This window comes from Pseudochaenichthys georgianus, chromosome 7, assembly GCF_902827115.2.
Source record: "Pseudochaenichthys georgianus chromosome 7, fPseGeo1.2, whole genome shotgun sequence".
NCBI lineage: Eukaryota > Metazoa > Chordata > Actinopteri > Perciformes > Channichthyidae > Pseudochaenichthys > Pseudochaenichthys georgianus.
In genome coordinates this window covers 16117145-16139598 of record NC_047509.1, presented here as the reverse complement: position 1 = coordinate 16139598, position 22454 = coordinate 16117145, and the positions used below count along the sequence as shown (strand labels likewise).

Sequence of the window (22454 nt, the reverse complement as noted above, 5' to 3'; positions counted from 1 at the left end):
TATTGCCTATGCTAGAGCTTTCACAGCATATGATTTGTTTGATAAGACAATGAACAAAAATAAATCTTCATGTCCAGTGCCAAGGCTGGAGATAGTGTGCATGTTTTTTTTATTGTTTACTACCCATAACATAAGCTTATCTTATTGTTTACTTTGCCTCAATCTATATATACCTTAACCATTATTGATTTGCTATAATAATTATCTTTCGATAACTTTACCAGCTATCTTGAAATTACTTATTTGGTCATTGAACAGATACAATGTCTAGGGTTTGGTAGAATTGTTCAATATTGTAAAATTGCTTGATATAATATAAATAATATCTAGCAAGGCTGGTTTGAGTAATAAATCCATGAGTTCATGGAAAAGTGCACAGAAATGTAAGAATGAGACAAGAAATTTATCACAGCAGAAATCTTTTCTTTCTTCTATCTCAACATGATATGAACTTGTTAACATAGAGTGTTTTGTACATATTAAAACAAAAAAGGATCGACTTTTGTGTTTCTAAAGCTCTTCACGTCAATGCTCTGAGCTCATTGTTATCTATAAAAAAGATTCAAAGCCAATTATTATTTCATAACAAAAAATAAACGCAATGGGAGCTGCTTTTACATGTATACTCAGGTATTCTGTAAAAACTGTTATTCCTGCAGTTATCCAATCACGGCCGTCGATACTAGCTACATGCACCCCAGCAGATCTAATGAATCCTTTCCATGGCAGGTATTTTTGTTCTTCCATTTGATGACGTACACTGCCAGGGAAAAAGAACAACATCGCTCGTTGATCAAACCCTGCTGTTAAGATTAACTCTGCGCGCTGAGCATTTTTGTATTGGAATACTGTTGAAAGGTGCAGAAGTATAGTATTCTCTTGTTAAAAATCCTTTTTATGGAACAACCAGCCCCCCTTTCCATGAGACAACATACATGTAACACTGAACACTAAAGGCAAGTGGCCCATATCCTTGCATGGACCTGAAGTTAGTATCTGTCTTTGTTGTAATGGCTTGTGGAACGTGTGTAATATGCCCATTTGAGTGTTCTTTTGTGTTATTGTTTTCAGCCTCAGAGCCAAAGGAGTTATTTTCTTCTCTCAGGAGATGAACCCACACCCTCAGAGGCACATTATAAAAATACACTCCCACTCACACAAACACATATACATATGCACACACTAGGGGTGTAACGGTTCACAAACATTTCGGTTCGGTACGTACCTCGGTTTTTAGGTCACGGTTCGGTTCGGTACGTTTTCGGTACAGCAGAAAAAATTATCACAAAACATAACATATTTTTTTTAAATTATTATTAAACTGTGAATAATGTATTCACTCAAATAAATACAAAATATAATAAAATAAACATTAAGGTGCAGCATTTCGATGAACTGAAATAATCTGTATTTGAACTTTACTGTACTAGTACTCACAAAACATAAACTATTAGTTTTGGGTTTTTAATTATTATTAAACTATGAATATTCACTCAAATAAATATAAAATAAAATGAACATTTAAGGTGCAGCTTTTCGATTAACTGAAATAATCTGTATTGGAACTGTACTGTACCTAAGCAGCCAGTTTGACATTAGGACTTGCTTGTCATTGTATTTTCATGTTTTTTTAAAGAAAAATGTACTTGTCCACATTGCTTGCCGAAAGGGCAGATCTGCTGGCACTAGCAATGTCTCCTGCTGTGGAGAACACCCTCTCGCTAGGGACAGAGGTAGTAGCAGATACAGCCAGGTAGCGCTTTGCTAATATGGCAACATAAGGATATTTGGCGTTTGTAATAGCTTTGGCTCGGTCTGAAGTTTTTGCGAGTGGTGGAGGCTTACATGCTAATGGGAGTTGGGTTTGCACTTCAGTCTTTTGGTACCGGTGATATTCACGTTCGGGTGATGCCTTTTCAAATGAGTGTGCAAGTTTGATGTATTGCCAGCCGCGTAACCAATGTTAGTTGAACAATGCCGACAAACAGCTTTGGTTCGGTCCACCTGTCTTTGTCCGTCATCCTTGTACGTAACTGCGAAACCAAAATGTTCCCAAACCGGAGACTTCAATGATGCTGGAGGATTTTCGAGCTCAACTTTATCTGCGTTCGCCATTTCGACAGTTCCTCAAATTACCGACTACATTTGAACGCATCCCTCTGACCAGCTCGTCCAATGAAATGACTTGCTCGCTCTATGACGCGTTAAACACAATGGGAGAAAATTACTCTGAATGCTGCGACGCAGCACCTGAGATTACTTCCAAGAAGTTGTTCACGTTCTCAATTTTTTACGTTTAACGTTATATTCGTTCGGTACACTTCGGTACACATGTGTACCGAACCGAAGGGCCCGTACCGAATAATTTCGGTACGGGTACGTGTACCGTTACACCCCTAGCACACACACAATATAATAAACCACTTTCATACACACAGATACATACACGCTTGCTTTACTAAGAGTGACTACTTTGTAGAGTTGAACTCAACCCAGTTTTGAACAAAGGCCCAGGTTTGCTACGAAGCATCATCACAGTTTACGCTTTCCTCCTTGCAAATTGACCTGCGATATTTACAGTAATTGTGCGAACAAGGATTTTAACTTAAATCATACTTGAACTTTAAGTTTCACAACAAGTGACTCAGATAATCTGGGTAAATTGTTGCCTTGTTGACAGTCTGATCATTGAACTGCTAATGTATTGCCCTGTCGGACTTTGTATTGGTAATCATTCAAAGTATGTACAGATGGCTTATTTCAGATGATTGTCTTCAGAAACTACATTTTGTATAATCGATAATGGATCCTTAAGTAGTTTTTTCTTTCCTATCTTTTGTAACGTAGAGTATATTGAAGAAAATAGCATTTATTGAGCGTTTATGATTTGGTTATTTTAAGTCCTTCGCCCAATTCTTCTGCGTTTATTATTCAGTCATGCCTTCTGACATGGACAAAGCTGATTAGACTGAATTGACATGTTCAAGTCAAAGTCGTTTGTTTTCAGACTTTGGCATTTATAAATCATAATGTTTTTTGATTCCATCAATTGTTATGTTGTTGTTTGCCCTCACTTTTTCTTTGCTGCAGTTAGTGTCTTTCAACCTTCATTCTTGCTGTCTTTTTTTCAGCTTTTTTCCTATGTTGCTTTGTTTCTCTAAAGGAAGTCACTCTGCATGTCAATGGAAAGCTGACTCTCTGCCACCTCCCTATGTATTGATCTTTTAAGTATCCTGAAAGTCTGCTGAGGGATGTATTCTGTTAAGTTTTCTCTGGCACCAGTGAATGCTTCAGGGCAAGCGCAGTGTTTGCAGGTGGTCCCGTGGTTCTCCGGTAGTCCATTGGAGAACTGTGTGGAGTTGCATTCTTCTTTGTGATTGAATTGACTGCACGTTCCCTTTGATGTGGCGCTGTGCTGACATCCACAGAGTGTGCTTCTGCACAGCGCCACATCTCGACAAAGGGACCTGCGGAAGTTGGGCTTGAAGACCAGATAAACAATAGGGTTGTAAAGAGTTGAGGACTTGGCGAAGATAGCTGCCCAAGCGAAAGCAATGGCTGGAACCTCGAGTGCGTCACCGAATGCAGCCCACATGGCCACAATGGCATATGGACTCCATGCTGTCAGGAAACCGATGCAAACGGCCACTGAGAGCTGAAAAGAGACACAATAAACAACATAAATGGGTCATGTGGATATTAGGGGTGTAACGGTATACATATTCGTACCGAAAATATTCGGTATGGGCCCTTTGGGTCGGTATGCGTGTGTACCGAAGTGTACCGAACGAATATAACATTAAACGTAAAACATTGAGAACGAGAAAAACTTTTTGGAAGTAATCTCAGGTGCTGCGTCGCAGCGTTCAGTGTAATTTGCTCAAATTGGGTTCAAAGCGTCATAGAGCGACCAAGTAATTTAATTGGACGAGAGGCATACTATGAGAGCTGGGGCCTCATTTATAAACGGATATACGCTCAAAAAATGGCATATGCCAGTTTCTACGCAATGTTTGCGATTTATAAAATACTAACTTGACGGCAAAATGTGAGGTCCTCCACGCAAACTCTAACCCATGCGTACGCACTAAGCACAAAAACGGGAGAGACGAGAAACTGCGACACCGTTGGCAGAAGGAAGAATGGAGAGAAATATGTGGAAATAATACCATAAATAAAATGTTACCTCTCATTTATCATATACGAAGAATTCATTTTCACAAATTGATTAAAGCCAATCTTAAAATGATTTAACAAACGCCTGTTTGAGACTCCTCAGTGCACACAAAAACATAACTTGGAGAAATAAATAAATACGGATATGTTATTGAAAACCACCTCGAATATGTTGTGTTAATGTTATGAAATGTTTTCTCATAAATGATGCGGTAAGCAGGAGGACAGAGTTACGTCTAAACTGACGCCGTTTTGCATTTCTATAGGTTGTAGATACGAGCATGGTTTTATATACTATCATGTTTAGTCGCTCGTAAAACACAGGAGGTATGGAAACTAAGAACACCATATGTGGTAAATTGTACAGCTAATATAACACAACACATTGGTTGTATTTCCTCTAACTGGTGGATATAGAGTTGCTGCGGGGAGGGGGGGTTGAGATGCACAGGCTGCAGTGGAGACGCTGCGCACAGTTGATCGACAGCTGGGACACACACCACCAAATACAAAAACATAATTCAGATCCAGTCGTCATGACTCCACTCCGGAGGGATTCCCCGATCATTTCTTACAGTTTCTCATCAAGGGGGTGTCTCCTGTCACAGGCTGCAGTGGAGACGCTGCGCACAGTTGATCGACAGCTGGGACACACACCACCAAATACAAAAACATAATTCAGATCCAGTCGTCATGACTCCACTCCGGAGGGATTCCCCGATCATTTCTTACAGTTTCTCATCAAGGGGGTGTCTCCTGTCCCCGGTACAAACACACTGCCTGAGGAAGGCTATGTGTATTTATTTTGTCATGAACCTTTTTCGGACCACTTATTTATTTATTTTGGTGACGATCCGACCTCCATGCTGCTACTCTGGTTCAAACTGCATCCACCAAACAATATGATTTATCTCGACCTCCCAAAAATAACCAAAATCTGACATGGTGTGAGATGTATTTTTTAGCTGTTCTGTTGTCATTTCCTGCGATCTTCTTCATAAAGTCAGTCAGAATGAATGGGCGTTTCTTTGACTATTTATAGGCAAATATGGGTGTTACGTGAAGCCCGCAAAAGCTGCACCGCATTTCGAGTCAATTGTGATTTATAAAGGGAAACCGGCGTAGGAAGTACCGTAGGCACTTTCCTCACCGGTACGCAATGTTCGGTGAATCGGAAAATGTCGGAAAATGTATGTAGGCCTACCTATTTTTCGGATTTCTATTACGTAAGCAACCTTCCCACGTGAATCCTACGCACAGCGTTATACATGAGGCCCCTGGTCACAGGGATGTGTTCAAATGTAGTCAGTAGTTTGGGGAACTGTCGAAATGTCGAACGCAGATAAGATTGAGCTCGAAGATCCTCCAGCATCACTGAAGTCTCGTAGCAGTTACGTACAAGGATGACGGACAAAGACAGGTGGACCGAACCAAAGCTGTTTGTCGGCTTTGTGTTGTCAACTAAAATTGATTACGCGGCTGGCAATACTTCAAACTTGCACACTCATTTGAAAAGGCATAACGCGAATGTGAATATCACCGGTACCAAAATAAAAATGACTGAAGTGCAAACACAACTCCCACTAGCATTTAAGCCTCTACCACTCGCAAAAAGTTCAGTGCCATGTTAGCAAAGCGCTACATGGCTGTATCTGCTACCTCTGTCCCTAGCGAGAGGGTGTTCTCCACAGCAGGAGACATTGCAGATCTGCCCTTTCTGCTGTACCGAAAACCGAGGTACGTACCGAACCGAAATGTTTGTGAACCGTTACACCCCTAGTGGATATGTATTTACATAAGTTGAAGTATGTTGGAAATTGTACTTACCTTGATTATAAGTGTTTGTGCATTGCTGATCTTATTCTGCGGGGGCATGTGCTGCTGCACAGCCTGGCGGGAGCCCCGGACGGTCATTAGTATGAATGTGTAGGATAGGAAAATGACAGTGCTGGGCACAATGTAGCAGAAGAAGAAAAGGCATATGATGTAGCTCATAGCTGCAAAGCTTCTGCCTGGAGCTTCCCAGTTGATGCAGCATGCTGTACCGTAAGGCTCGGGCCCGTATTCTCCCCAGCCTGACAGGGGACCGACAGCAAACACTCCAGCGTAGCACCAGACCCCAGCAACCAGCATGGAGGCATGGCAGTAGGAGAACTTATTACCTGAGGAAGAACATAGCAGTGTAGAGATAGAGGTATAGGAGGGAGAGTTTGGGGAGTGATTACTGACAGATGAGGACATAAAGGAAGGATACAGAAACAACAGCATAGCAACCATATGCTATTAAAGCATATTAGTCCTGGTTACCTGATGCTGACAACAGGCAATGAGCGAGGAGGAAAAATAGGAGGAAAAGGGGAGGAGGAAATTGTACAAAAGTTGATGATCAACTAGATAGGGATTTCCTAGAATGGATATTATTCATTCATACATTCATTCATTATTATTATTATTATTATGTTATTTTGACAAAAAAAATGAACTACTGTTTTATACTGTAGACAACATGGATAACAGTTGAGACCGCCGGGAATGGACATGTGAGGTTGGCAATTTCCATAATGCCAGAGGGGGACCCAAACACAGACGGTTCTGTGTGTATGGATAGTTGCCAGACAGCATGTTTATTAAGAGGCCAAAGAAAAGACATTTGAAAATGTAGACTATATTTCCCTATGCACGCTATAACTCGTATTATATTAGCAAACGTTGTCAGAACTTGCTGATTTATTCTCATGCATACGGAGAACTTGCGAGATTTTGATTAGTGGTTGAGCACCTGATTGTCTTTTCTCTCGTGCCAGAATGTGTACAAAGCGATCCATGGAAAACACTGAACTGTCTACTCTGATTGAGTCAGACAAGGATTTCTTCAGTGTGGAATCAATAAGGAGAACACAGGAAGCCTTATCTACGGTACCACACAGCCTCTTCAGTTGGATGTCAGCCCTTCTTACCCTTCAAGCTAAGGGTGAGGGGTGGTGATTAAGTCTTGTGGCTCTCACTGAACAGTATGGCTCTAGCCATTACAGACAGCTTTTATCTAATGTGAAGCATCCATTCATTGATCAGTGTTACGGCTGCTGCCTTCCGGGTCGTCTTTACTGTGCTAATCTGTGTTGTATGTAAATGAGCTGTGCGATTTCCCTGACGTGATTGGCTGCCATCTCCTGGTCCGCCCCCTGAAGATTGTGATTGGAGCACGCCGGGCCCGACGCACTCCAATCGCAGCGCACAGCCGGCGCACACCTGCTGGAGATGACTACAAAGCCCGGGGACAATCATCACTCTGGAGGCTCTGCTGTGTGAGCGGATGCCTCTCGCTGGTTGCTAGTTTGTGTGCAAAGCTGTTAACAGTGTTTAACTCGTGTGGTCTGTGTTTGTCAGTATTGTTGTGATTAGATGTGCTTAGATTAGTTTAGTATTGTTTGACTGTTGTCCTCTACCTTAGCCTTTGTTAGTTGTACCACTTTTAAAGTGAGGTTTTGTTTAGTATTTATTTTCCCTGTATGCGATTAGACTCCTTTTTTTAGAGTCCTCCTTTTGTTGGTTATTTATCAACCTGTGCCCTTTTGGCCTTTTTGTTTGTTCCAGGCTGCATGCCTGCCATTTTGTTTACCCGGCTATTTAAAATAAACCCTTTATAATTATACCAATCCCCCTAGAGGGGGACATAACAATCAGACTCTCCAGTTATTCGGGTGGAACATGTTGTATTCAACCTGAGTTTTTTCATGTATGGCTGAACTCAATATCGAACAAAAGCCTTCAAACTAGTGTGAGTAGGTTTTCACAAGGGATGTATCAGTATCGGGAGGTTTTTCAAACGACACCAATGTATGTGATGATACAACTATGACACAACACCAGCTGTGCTATTTTCCCCAAACTTGTAATGCCTTTAGGTGTGAATTCACATGAGGTCAGGGGTTGCTGTGGCACAACACATGTGGAGTTTGGAGCCAACTGTGAGATAAAATAGTGAAACGTAATCCTATTTTTGGAACAATTTTACTTGGAATTATCCCTGCATTACCCATGTTGATATAAATTCATAATTTTGTACTTTTTATGTTATTTTTATGGTTAGTGCCAGATAATGCCATTTCTGCACTGGATTGAGAACTCAGACAATTATACATGAGCGTTATTCAGCTTTTATCTCATTGATGGCTCACTCTCTTTTCACTGTAAAAGGGCCGAGTTACGTAACTGCTAATGCAGATGGAAATATTTAATGTTCATGCTTTACAACTGAATTGTTTAACCGACAAAACTATTTTAATTTTTTTATTATAAAATGGATTTAGCCAAATCAACCAGGACTGACATTTTTAGATTACAACTTTACAGTGATAAGGTCAATTTCAAACCTGATAAAAACCCAGTATATAGGATTTGTGTGTCCTTGAAGATGTATTTGGAGATAGTTACTGTATACATGTTTTATAGCTTCCCCCCCCCCCCCTCTTTTGGGCTGTATTGAGTATTCATTGATTAATCCAGGTTTCTATTACACAAGGAGAAACCAGTCAGTCTATGAATTTGAATTAAATGGAATTGGAATTTTTCCAGATCCCCTCTTCATTTGTCACCTCTCTTTTGTCATTAGACCCACTTATTTTGAGTATGAGAATGTGTCAGAGTCACATCCTTAGCTCTTTGTGTGATGGACTTCGATCGAGTGCTGACCAGTTCATTAGCATTCATTGGTGGCTTCAATTTAAACCCAATACCTTAATATTGCTGTTGGATCCCCAAGTGGGGGCTAAATTGTTTGTCTTCAGGAGTTCTATAGGAATAGCAATACTCATAAAAGGTAAGCTGTGACAAACAATTATACAAGATAAGACCCTTCTACCGAATGCTTCATCTCTTCTGCCAAGTGTTTGTTTCTTCAGCTGCACCTTGGAGCATGTTCTTTAGTGCTTTGTTAAAAAATATTTCAGCAATATCACATACGGTTTTAGTTGCACGACTATTTCATTTTTCCAAAAATGTCAGCGTTTCTAAATACAAAATTCAGAAGACCCAAACCTTCAATCCAAGTAAACCACAGTTTATTGTCCTTTGACAACTGATACAGTTGCCCGTGTTGAATTTGACGGCATAAGCTCGACATAATAACTCCAGACGTGGAAACTGAACCTTGTGTCAACAGCCCATAACTGTTATCATGGTTTTTACTCTCCTCTCCTCACCCTCAGTAACTCAATCTTCTAACATACTTTTTTGTTCTCCAAAAACACAGTCCCTCCACCACATGTTTATTTTTTATAATTATTCAAAGCACCCTACAATACCTGTGTTGTCCTTATGAACCAACTCTTTTAATTTTGGAAGATTATGCTTTGACTTTGTTGTGCTCCTAACTTGATAGTTATTTTTGTTCAAGGCTTTACACTTAACACACGATTCAGCTTTTGCTTCAAAAGCAATACAAATTAATGTATTCTAGTTTTTAAGAGTATACGCTAATTTAGAAACAAGAGGACGGAATGTTTTATTGGTGTGTATGTAATGTTCATACATTACTGCAAGGGAAGTCTCATAAAGGCTTTATTATGTATTCTACTTTGCATTTCAAACACTTTTATTTGTGAGGCTTATAGTCCCTTGGGTTTTATGCTTCGTATTATAGATTCTCTGGAAAAAAGAGAAGAGAAGCACTTTTTTGGTCCTATTACCAGCATTTGTTGAAACCACTGGAGTCTGGAATAAACCTCACAGTGGAGGCGGCTGGGTGGTGGGCTACATTTTCTAGCATCAGATCTGTTTAATATCGAGCTAAGTTTGACTTGTACCACAGCGCCAATGTTGTATTTATTATGCCTTCAGCGCACTAAATTAAAGTGAATCAATTATCATAATAGCATTGTAATTTCCCTATTTATAGTTTGCACTAATTTGGTCAAATTCAATAATACAATTTTATCCAAGAGAGATAAACAGTGCTACTTCCTGACAATAAATAGAACCATCCTACATTCTGAAAATTACTTTCATGTTGTTAGAACTTGATGAATGCATTTTCCTGTCATTAAGTCAGACTGACGCTGTGAAAATATAAAAATGTAACTGTGATTGGGTGCCTATTTTCTTTTAATATACCCCTTTGCAATCTAATGGCTCTTTTTGTTGTTTTTTGTGCACTCCACAGTTGGTGCCCTGGTCAAATATTACATAACATTTATGGTGGATAAGTTAGCTCAATATCATGTAGATGAGCCTTTTTAAATAAACAACAGTTGTCATAACTGGCATAACATCAAATGTTGTCTGTTGATCTTGAGGAATGAAGACTTTAAGGATATAGCTTTCAGTGCAGGGATTATAAATAAAAAAATAAAATAAATCAAACAAAAAATAAATTGAAACCTAACCTTAAAAAAGTCAATTCAACACCCCTGTATGTGTCAGATTGGCTCCAGTCTTTGTACCCCTGCAGTGTGTATGGGCGAGTGTGAATGTGTGAAGCATATCAATGGGAACATCCCATGATGTCTGCACTCCAGGTGGAAGACTCCTGGAGTGAAGCATCTGTAGTTCAGCAGTGCATCCATTCCCAGAACATGGCCATAAAGAGAATTCATTATGTTTTTTCTGTATGAAATGTAATTATATACAGTCTACTGTTGATACTAATTTGGTTATACTGCATTTTCCATGTTCTTTAATTCATTTTTAATTAGGAATAGGAATTGTGGCCAAGTGTGAGAAATTATAACATTTCCACAGAACTAAAACAATGGAATGCTGGTTTGATTTGCAAATAGCAACAAAAAAAAGAATTACATTTAAATGTTTATAGCAACCAATAGTAAATGGTAAAGATTCCATTGCAAATCAGCGGTTCTATATATTTTCAAAAACGATATAAAAAAAGATAAGGATCCTTAATCAACTGTCAATGAAAGTTGAGCTGCTTGAGAATGTTGCAATCATCTGTATATTCAGTTGAATAAATTCACAGTACAGTATCCATGTGACAATTAACAAGTGCAGTATGCATCATCAAGCTAAACACTAATTATCTGCCTGCTGCTTAATCAATTCTGTATAGCATAAATTACAATTCAAGTCACACACAATGTTGCTACTGAATGTAAATCTCCCCTTCACTCAGTCTATCATTCAATACCCACTAACCAGTGGTGGCAAGATTCTCCAAATCAACTATTGGATTTCACTCTATTTTAAGGTCATTATTTGATTAGATTTTCAATTTGAACATTATTTCCTAGCACCGACGGCTCTGCTGTTGTTCAAACTGCACTGTATTGTCTTTGAGCTGCCACCTCCAGTAAGATACGTTGTGTTGTTGTAGTTATTTTTTTGTTGGATGTGAGCCTGCCTTCCTGTATCCTCACAACACAGCCTGGCTTTGATGGAGAGATGCCCTACATCACAAAGATGTAGATAAAAAAAAATACTTGGTAAAATTGCTAAAGCTTCTTTTGATTTCAATGATCAACTTGAAAGCTTAAAACTGAGATTGTGACATGCAGAACTTTTTCTGACTTTCATTAGATAAAGTAAAGACAAATTATGAACTCACAAATTGTAATTAATAAAACAATTAATTAAGCTCCGTTGTAGCCCTGTTTTTAGAGATTTGGGTACGAGGAAAAGAGAGAGGGTTTTATTTTCTGACACTTTGTGAGTTCCCTGACACACCGGGAACACATATTTATGTATAAAAGACATCAAAAAGTGCATTTTGCACAATAGGTCCCCTTTAAGATTCAATATGTTTGGCTTCAGTGGAGAACTAGAATCAACTCATGATAGTATGTCTAAAGTACTTTTAGCACATTCCTCTGCTTTGAAATGGTATGTTGTTTTTACTAAATTAAGGATTCTATTTTGTACATAGAATAATGAATTAAAGCAAAAAGAGTGGTGGTCCTACCATAGTTTGGGCAGCAGACCTTGAGCCAGCAGACGCTGGAGAGCACTGTGAGGTTGGTCAGACTGCACAGGCCAAACAAAACGCCACAGAAGGCATAGCCAGTGCAGATCGTCTTATTGAACAGCCACCTGGATGGAGAGAACATTTGTTACTGAAGGATCTTTTTTTCGCAACATTCTTATTGTGAAGAGAAAAAGCAGGTGCTACATTTTCGCACCTTTCCTCTTATTTACACAACTGCAGTGAGTAGTGATGCCTTTTAAACCTATCATGGCAATTATTTTCTTGTATTAGTTATCTTATTACATAATGCTCCTCTACAGGAATGAGGTCAATCCCACACTACAAAAGAATGTTGGTCTGTCCACCATCCATTACAGATATTTATTTATTTGCATCCCATCTATTTACTCAAATATGGAATTAATAATGTGAGTTAGGAGTACATATTGAAAGAAACATAATGAAATAGGAGGTAAATGATTATCTAATTGGAATAATGTTTGCCCTAAATGTTGTTTTGCATCTTAAATCTAAATCGTAATTATCTTATTGATGTTTAGTCCATCATGTCTTGTTAGGAAAATGTAAAATGTCATCATAATACTGTGACAGAAAAGGGTAAATAACTGTTTTTCAGCACTGACATGACAGCTGCAGATGGTTGGAAAACCCCCTAACAAGGTGGGCTGCGCTTTGTGTAGCCTGTTAAAAAAGTCCACAAATCGTGCACTGCTGCTTGTAGCAACCCAGTCTCGGGCATTTCGTGTTCACCAACACGATTTTTAATCTATTGATTCATGTTCACCAACACGATTTGCCCCTTTTTTTCGTGTTGCACAGCACGATTTTAAAAGCAATGTATTTCTATTGCCTGCAGCACGTCTTTTTCTCCGGTCGGGTCGAGGAAGACCGGAAGCTGTGTGGTTCATAAAAACATGTTCTTACTCAATATCAAGCCACAGTTATTGCTTTTATTTGAAATTGTATAATTTCGGACTTTTGTTGCCGTCTGTGAGGAAAATAAATGGGGCTCAGGGCCTCAGGATACTGAAATCTGTATTTTTTAAATCTTTTTTTCCTTCTAATTTGTTATTCTTTTCAAAATAACACACTGTTATTTACTCACCAATAACACTCAATTATCCTTGCTTTTATTTATTGGTTTATTTCCATAATCTCGGGCTTTTTTGGCGTCCGTCAGGAACTGAATTTCAAAATAAAAATAACGAAACAGACGTAGGCATTTCGAGCGATTACCCAAGATCCTCAGCTATGGTTTTAAGCTCGCTGATTGGATGTTTTAGCTGCAATGCATGCTGGGATTTGGTGTTTATATGATATGAAATCCGGAAAACATTTTAAAAGAATAAAATAATACTTAATTCCGAGTGTTCATGCTTTTCTCTTTGAAAGTCATCACATAACGGCATTGTAATACACGGTTCGGCTGCATTGTATATTACAGATCTGCCTTAGTTCTTTATGTATAGAGCCCTGATGAGAAGACCTTTGAAAAAACTGAGAAAATGAATACTTGACGTGGATCATAAATATATTCAACAATAAAACAACATCTTCAATTTCTCTTCACACAATACGTCTCCTTGCAGTATCAACACTAATCCGGCTGACTTTTACATTTGATCTAATTCACAGATAGGTTATATTTACACCATAACGGTGCACAGCTGATATAAAAGGACAGTAGTTTTTAAAGATATTACTGATTTTCTTTGAATGTAAGAATGTAAATACTGAGTCTGAAATAGTATAGCAATATGCTGTAAAATTATGTGAAAGCATGAATAAAACGTGTCCTACTACACTAATAATACAAAGTTATTAAGGCTGTGTGTACCTTGTGTGTACCGCCTAGTGGTTAAAGCACGTTATTGAATTATTGTTTTTATGTGTTATAATATAACTACCCAGGGGGCAAAATCCCATTTTTTGGGAAATCAGACATGGAATGTTGTAAAAGGTTGTCCACCAGAAATGATATCTAGGACCTTCAAGGATCACAACCTAGGTGGACAACCCGGTCAACTAGCTGCTGGAAAGCTACAGTGAGGGTCCAAACAATGCAACCCCCTATATAAAAAAAAGTCAAACATTCTGGCTGGATCAGATGCCATCATTCTCTTTCTGATTGAATATCTCTGTGACAGTTCATAGTAAAGACAAACTGAGCCAACCTATTGAAAGAGCAGAAAATAATCTTTCAGGTGATGCCTTGGTTAAGCATGTTCTCAATAAGGTCACTAGATGAAATTGTGCCTTTTTTGTCTCTCCAAAGCGAAATCTATTTCAAGTAATGCACTTGTGGTCCTCTGGATTGTTTGCTGTGTTCAAAATGGGTAATAATTATAATAATAATAATAATACATTTGATTTATATTGCGCTTTTCCTGGTGCTCAAAGCGCTTAACAAGCAAGTAAAGAAGAAAAATAACAACAAAAGTAAAAAGTGCTAAACTATGTGGAATAAGGGCGAGGGGTTAGTGGATTAGGAGTTGAAGACAAGAGTGAAAAGGTGAGTTTTGAGGGATTGTTTGAATGATGTGAGAGTGTTGGCAGATTGGAGTAAAATATACTTAGATTATTTCTATATAACATATTGAAGGGTTTACATTAATATACAGAAGGTTTACTGCCGATGCTAATTTGAATTGATTCAATGTTTACAGATTTTCCAGCAAGTGAGAGGATTTTAAGCTAGCTAGCTAGCTAGCTAGCCAGCACTGTTACTGTAGACTACAATTCTTTAATCATTTGTAAATCAGTTTCACAGTGTTAACATATAACAACCTATTAATGATGAATACCCACTTAACAGGAAGAAACTCAGCTAACAGAAGATGATAAACGGAACACAATTCCAACACACCAAGCGTCTAAATCGTCTAAAACGAAAACATGCTAACGCTACATTAGCGGCGATGTTTTACTTCATGCTATCTGCATAAACGACATGTCATATGAAAGCTGAGATTCTACATATTCCATTGGTATAAGTCTCATCACTGTACGACCAAAACTCACTGAGCTAGCTGCCAAGAAAGAGCAACAAACAACTTCACTTTACGGAGCCATAACTATATATGTCTTCCCTTTGAGGTTTCAAAAGTTGTGTTCAAGGGCATAACAACGCTGCTAAAGGTTAATCCAATGTCTCTGTGTCACTTTGAAATGAGGTGTATCATTGCTTTGATAACAAGATTATTCATATACCCCTTTTTGTTGTGAAACATACTCATTCATTCTGGGCATGTCATTTTTGAGCCCGAGGCCTGAAAAATAGGCCCTGTGTTTAAGAGGTTAAGTAGCAAGAGGAAAGGATATAGTGAGTACATTAAGACAGACTGTACTGCATATGCTTAAAATATTGTAATTTTTATAAACGTTCTATTGTAATCAGTCAATTGTACCCACTACTTAATTATTACAGTGGTATTGGCCTGTCAAAATAGTAATCTGTTTGTATGTTCCTGCCTGTAGCAAGATGACAAGCCAGCCGAAGAAACGTGTGGCAGACATTGCTATGGCGCTGAAGCATGAACCATGTAAGAAGAGCTGTGAAGACAAAACCTCTGACAACAAAAAGTGTCTTATATGTCAAGAACACTCTACGATAGACCTGTACTGTATTAATCCATCAACAATTTCAAAGTTTATAAAAGCCATGAATGCTAGACAAGACGAGGTCTTTCATAGACTGCACCATGCTTCTGCAGAAGAAAAATGGTTTGAAGACAGAACACCAAAGTGGCACCGGAAATGTCGAAATTGGTACTTAAATAAGAAGAGCTACCAATATGTTGAGAAGAAACGTCTTGCTGATGTGAGTGCAAGAGCAGAACATTTGGCTGGTCCAGGATGTAGCTCCTCACAACATACAGTCAGGTTCACCAGGCGAAACACTAAAACATTTGAAGCCAAAAAGAGATGTGTCATCTGCAATAAGCAATGGCTGCGGGGAAAGGAACCAACCTCTAAGGTCTCAACAAAAAACAGTCAAATGACCATTGAGTTGAAAGCAAATAAGCTGGGCAGAGATGACATATTGCTGAGACTGATTGGGCAAGGTCATGACATGGTTGCCAATGATATAGCCTACCACAAACCATGCATGAACAACTTCAAGGCTCAGCGTGTTCATTCTGGAAAGCCAAGGCTGAATCTTTATGCTGTTGCATTTAGTCGCCTTGTGGAAGAGCTGGAGGCTCCTCTATTCCATGACCTGTCAGGATTCCTTGTGAAATCATTGCGTGACCAGTACCGAGAAATTCTGAGGGAGCTTGGTATCAAAACGGCAGATCAGTACCGATCGACTACACTGAAATGTAAGCTGCAGCAACACTTTGGTGGACATGTTTCAATCCTTGACCAGACCTGTGGTTCAGGCTTCATATGTGCATCAGCTGTACCCCTCGGTGATGCCCTTGAGAAGCTGAGGCGATTAGAAGCAGACCATAAGGATGACGAGAAATACCATGCATTGCGGCAAGCTGCAAAGATTATTCGAACAGACTGTGTGAATTGCAAGAGGCAAACTCATGAGAAGCATTCAACTGAGATATCCTTCAAATCTGCTAATGACATGGTTCCTGACTCACTCTTCAACTTCACAGCCATGCTGCTTAATGACAAGATACTGGAACTCAATGATGATGGAAGAGTCATTGTTGATCAGCCAACAGCAGAGAAAGCCATCATTATGTCACAGCACGTCCTCCAGCATGTTTCTGGTGTATCAACACCTTTGGGCATAGCCACTACCTACCACTTATTCAACCAGACACGTAGTAAATCTCTCATTATGATGAATAACAGATTGGGGCTTGGGATCAGTTATGAACGTATGCAGCGTCAGCTGACGGCACAAAGTGAGAAGGTCATGCAGCAGGTTGAAACTGATGGTGTTTACGTCCCAGAGACCATGATGAAAAACAGCGAGATCCCCCATGTGTTTGCGATGGACAATCTGGACTGGAAGATGAAGACACTGAAGGGTGGGAGTTTTAATGCCACCACTGCAATCATAATTGAAAACCAAAAGATTGTGCGTGTCCAGGAGGGTGCCAGACTCCCCACTTCTACCTCGGACAGAAAGAAGACTCTCTCTGATGTTACTGACCTACCTGCTCCCATGTGTCACGTCTCCGCTAAAGACAGGCAGAGGTCCAGGTCACTTGAGCATATTGAGAAGCTAGAGAGTCTGGATACTTCCTCAGATGGCACAGCTGAAGACCTGTTGCTTATGTGGCGCCTAGCAAGAATGGTTACATTTTCAGAGTTGCTGGATGCTCCTCCAGATGCAGAAGCAGGACTGCCTGGCTTTTCTGCCTTCTGTGCAGACCTCCACCCACACAGACCGGCCAGTATCATTGGCTATCTTCCTCTCATCCCAGCATCTCCAACTGATCCTGCTGTCATGAAAGAAGAAATGAAACGGCTGGTCAAGACTTTGCATGCACTGGGAGACAAGTATACCATTATCACTGGAGATCAGGCTACATATGAGCTCGCAGTTGCCATCAGAGACAAGCACAGAGATGAGTTTTGCAATGTAGTCCTGCTGCTGGGGGGATTTCACCAAGCTCATAACTACATGAAGGCTGTTTGCAAAATCATCAGGGATGCAGGTGCAGAGGATATTCTTGTTGCAGCTGGTCTGTGTCAGGAAGGGACTGCCAAGAAGATGTTTGGTGAGAAGGCTGACTACTACCAAACCATGCATGCTCTCAGGATCCTCAGTGAGGCCACTCACAGTGTGGCGCTTGTACTGGCAAGCATTTAAGGCGTACGCAGCAGACAGAGAAACACAACACTGGCAGTCACAAGTAGAACATGTTGTGAAGATGTTGTTTGAGAAAGACACCACTGCTACTGAGAAGTTAGAGATCATCCAGATGTCACGTCCACAGATATCAATCCTACAAGAACAGATGTTACTTTTCCAGGAATCTCTGAATGAGCACCCAACTGCAGTTTTCTGGTCAATCTTTCTGGAGATGTCAGACATTCTCCACAGGTTCATCTACTACCAGCGGGAAGGTAACTGGGCAGGACATCTCTGTGAATCAGCACGGATGCTACCTTACCTCACTGCAGCAGGACACTACAAATATGGGCAGCAATCTTTGCCTCTGTATTTGGCTGAGATGAAGAAACTGCCAGAGACAGCCACTGAGGCACATGAAGCACTGATGGCAGGTGCATTTGTTGGAAGGAGAGCAGATGGAAACCACAATGGTGTCTCTCCTGACATGCTTCTGGAGCAGACATATAATGCAGATGCCAAGGAGGCAAGTGGTCTGGATGGTATTACACTCAATCGTGCTGCCAGGATGAAGTGGGTCTACACAAAACCACTCACTGCAGCTATCTCTGCAGAGCTCAAGTCCATGCTGCACCTCCATTCCTCCAGCCCCCACCATGAATCTGGTTGGAGTCGTGTCCACAGGGATGCAGAGATGGTAGTCAAGGTCATGGCAGCAGTAGAGACCAACCCATTCACGACAGCCACACCATCCTTGATAAATATATCAACTGGTGAGTGTGCAGATGCCACAGTCAAGGACAATCTGACAAGTGTGAAAGCAGTTGGTTTGAAGGCATTGTCAGAGTCACTGTCCAGTGACCAGAAGAAGACAAGTGTTGTAAAGCTAAACACCTTCCATACACAAAACAGGATGAAACCAAAGAAGTATGGCGGGAAAACCTCTGCACCTGGCAAGAGCAATGAAGTCACTGCCCTTCTGCGCATGACCCAGATCATTGCCAGTGGTGGAGAACTCAACATTGTTGACTTCATAGGCAACCACGAGTGCAGTGACCTTCCCCCATCCCGCTTCCAGGAAGATGGCAGTATGAGAACAGGGACCAAGACAAGCCTTGTGAAGAGCTTGAAAGAGAAGACCAATGTAAGCAGCATCCCTGATCTGCCCCAAGACTGTCTCAAGACAGCAGTAGTCGTAGATGCCATGTCCGCCATACGACACTGGTCTTTCCACACAGGTGAAGGATTTGGAGTGATCGCTGAGCGATACAGGCACCTGCTGCTGAATGATGTGCCTCCTGGCACTGACATCATACACTTCTGTTGTGACAGATACAGTGCAACCAGCCTCAAGTCAGCTGAGCAGGAACAGAGATATGCCAGATCCAAACCAGCGAAAGTGTATGAAGTCAGTGAGCAGTACACAGCTCCGGATCCAAAGGAGTTTTTTTGCAGTGTCTGCTAACAAAGCAAACCTGCTGAGCTTCCTTTGTGAGAAGTGGTGTGCGGATGAACAACTGGAACCTGGTCTTGGCCCAACTCATCTCTACCTGGGTGGTGGATTCAAGGAAGAGACGAAGAGTGTGGTGCTCACAGCAGGGTCTGTTATGGATGTTCCTGCTCTTGAATCAACACAACAGGAGGCTGACACTAGGATCTTCCTCCACACTCTCTACAGTGTCCAGAATGAGGGAGTTGACAGAGTTGTCATACATGCCAATGACACCGACATCATTACCACATGCCTGTACTATGGTGCAACGCACCTCAGCGATCTAACAGAGCTGTGGGTGAGAACAGGGCAGAATGCATACCTGCCTATACACAAAATGGTTGTGGCGCTGGGACCTGCACAGTGTTGTGCCATGCCCTTCATCCACAGTCTGAGTGGTAGAGATACAACTAGTTATCCATATTTCACTGGCAAGAAGGCATGGTTCAAGAGCAGCATGAGTCTGGACATACCTGCACTTGAAGAGTTTGGTGAGAACCCCGCCGATGCCATAACAGATGACCTCTTCAATCAGGCACGAGACCTCACCATAACTGTGTATACATCCAAAGCTGATCACTTTTAGGGTTCTGATCTGGGCAAACTGAGAGCATACAAGTTCCTGAACAACAAATCCACGCTCCTAAAGCTACTACCCCCAACAGAGAATGCATTTCTGCTACACCTGAAAAGAGCTGCTCTGGCAACCATCATTGACAAGAACGCACACATCGCCAAGCCAGAAATCCCCCCATGCACAGAATTTGGATGGTCTCTGGACAATGGACATGTAGTTCCGGCACCATCTACAAAGCCAGCTTGGCCTGTGTCAATGAACAAGACAATCTCATGTGGATGTCTCAAGGGCTGTCAGAAGAACTGTTCCTGTGCAAAGAATGCAGTTCCATGCTACATAGGGTGCCGTTGCCAAGGACTGGCAACCAAATGCAGAAGGATACACACTGCCACACTTGAGAGCAGTGACAGCAGCTGTGACTCACAAAATGAATAGAAAGCAAAACGTTTTCTGGGACACTACCATGAATACCACCATGTGTACATTGAAAACATTTGTACTGTATATTCAGTGTAGGTTACTTTTTCCCCTTTTCTTCATAAAACATTCACATGTTTCTAGTTCTGGGCCATGTGAATGATTATTTTGTGTTCAACTTCTGATTATTGTGTCATGTCTGTTGATTTGTAGTTAATAACTAAGAAAAGAGTATGTGAAAGTGAAATAAATGTTTTGCCACCAGGAATTTTGTTTATTTCATGATCAAAATAGGATATTTTTCACAAAAACAAAGACATTGATTTGCACAAATAATAAAAGGGTATTGATTTGACATTAAGTTGAACTTAATGTCAACTTCCAGATAAGTTGAACTCAGTTTGCCTTGTCCTATAACATAGAAAACCTTCAATTAAAGGGTTTTGCAAAGAAAGTGGCGGCCATTTTGAATTTCGCTGCCTGTAGCTTTCCAGACTGTAAACTGAACAATCTGTAAACATTGAATCAATTCAACTTAGCATCGGCAGCAAACCTTGTGTATATTAATGTAAAACCTTCAATATGTTATATATAAATAATCTTTTAAGTATATTTACCCATTTTGAACACAGCAAACAATCCAGAGGACCACAAGTGCATTGCTTGAAATAGATTTCGCTTTGGAGAGACAAAAAAGGCACAGTTTCATCTAGTGAACTTATTGAGAACATGCTTAACCAAGGCATCACCTGAAAGATTATTTTCTGCTCTTTCAATAGGTTGGCTCAGTTTGTCTTTACCATGAACTGTCACAGAGATATTCAATCAGAAAGAGAATGATGGCATCTGATCCAGTCAGAATATTTGACTTTTTTTCATATATGGGTTGCATTGTTTGGACCCTCACTGTAGCTTTCCAGCAGCTAGTTGACCGGGTTGTGATCCTTGAAGGTCCTAGATATCATTTCTGGTGGACAACCTTTTACAACATTCCATGTCTGTAAAATGACTTTGCCCCCTGGGTAAACACATAAAAACAATAATGTACTCTTAATATTTTTTTCATCAAATATTATTTGAATATTTGAATAAAAATATGAAGAGTACATACTTTCATAGGGGGAAAGTAGAAGGTCTGTGATAGAAATATAGAATATAAAAAATCAAGAAGATACTATAAGTGATCTCTACAATAAAAGAGTTTAGTGCAGGATGTACAAAGATATTAATAGGAGGAGGTGCAAAACAGAAAAACGAATTAACCTTTATTTAAACATTAAATAACAGATTAAGGTCTTCTTTTAAATAAGAAAAAAACTTTGGGGGTATCTATCTACAGATAAATATTAAGCCTGACAAAGTACTTAACGTCTACTATATTGCTTTCCTGCAATGTTAACTATGTTGAAGCACTTATTTTAACTGATATTATACATATGAATTATACTCTTATGTATGTTGATAGAATAAGAAATGTGCAGAATATGAATATGTTTAATGGTGGAGGTACACACATATTGATAGATGTGTAATGCACTGTTGAGGAACCTGTGACCCAAGTGTTTCATTCATTGCATAACTACACCGTAGTTGTGTATATGATATGTCAATAAACCTTTGAAAATCTTGAAAGGGATGTGCAAAATAGCCATAATATACAGTCTTTAATTAACTATTAGTAGAGAATAACGAGTAATGAATATACTTTATTACTCGTTTCCATTCATGTCAATTGCAGATACATGTTTAGTCTTCTCAAGCACCAACTATCAAATATCTCTCCTGATTGTTGGCAATTTAAAATCACCTTACCTGAATTTTACTCAGGTCACGTGTAACTAAAGTCTGATTTAAGGGTTGTTTATATTTCACATAATTAATCAGAATCTGCAAAGTAACTCAAATAAATGCAGTGGAGTAAAAATAGCAGGTTAACCTCTGAATTGTCGTGGAGTAGAATTACAAAGTAACAATGAGCTGTCATGTGGGTATATATTAATGCTGCGCATTATGGACACAAGGGATTTTCACCCATTTATTAATTATATGTTTTACATTTGATAAGACCAATGTGTTTAATACTGGCAACTTCTAA

General features: G+C 39.9%; 1 protein-coding gene across 1 annotated transcript in view; it reads right to left on the bottom strand.

Moving 5' to 3' along the window:
* Positions 1-3157: 3157 nt before the first annotated feature.
* Positions 3158-22454, bottom strand: part of opn7b (opsin 7, group member b) — a 159211-nt gene continuing 139914 nt past the window's right edge. The window contains exons 4-6 of the mRNA XM_034087613.1: positions 12089-12216; positions 6004-6338; positions 3158-3655 (exon numbers count right to left, since the gene is read on the bottom strand). Coding sequence (XP_033943504.1) covers positions 3158-3655; positions 6004-6338; positions 12089-12216 — 961 coding nt within the window. The remainder of the gene's footprint in view (positions 3656-6003; positions 6339-12088; positions 12217-22454) is intronic.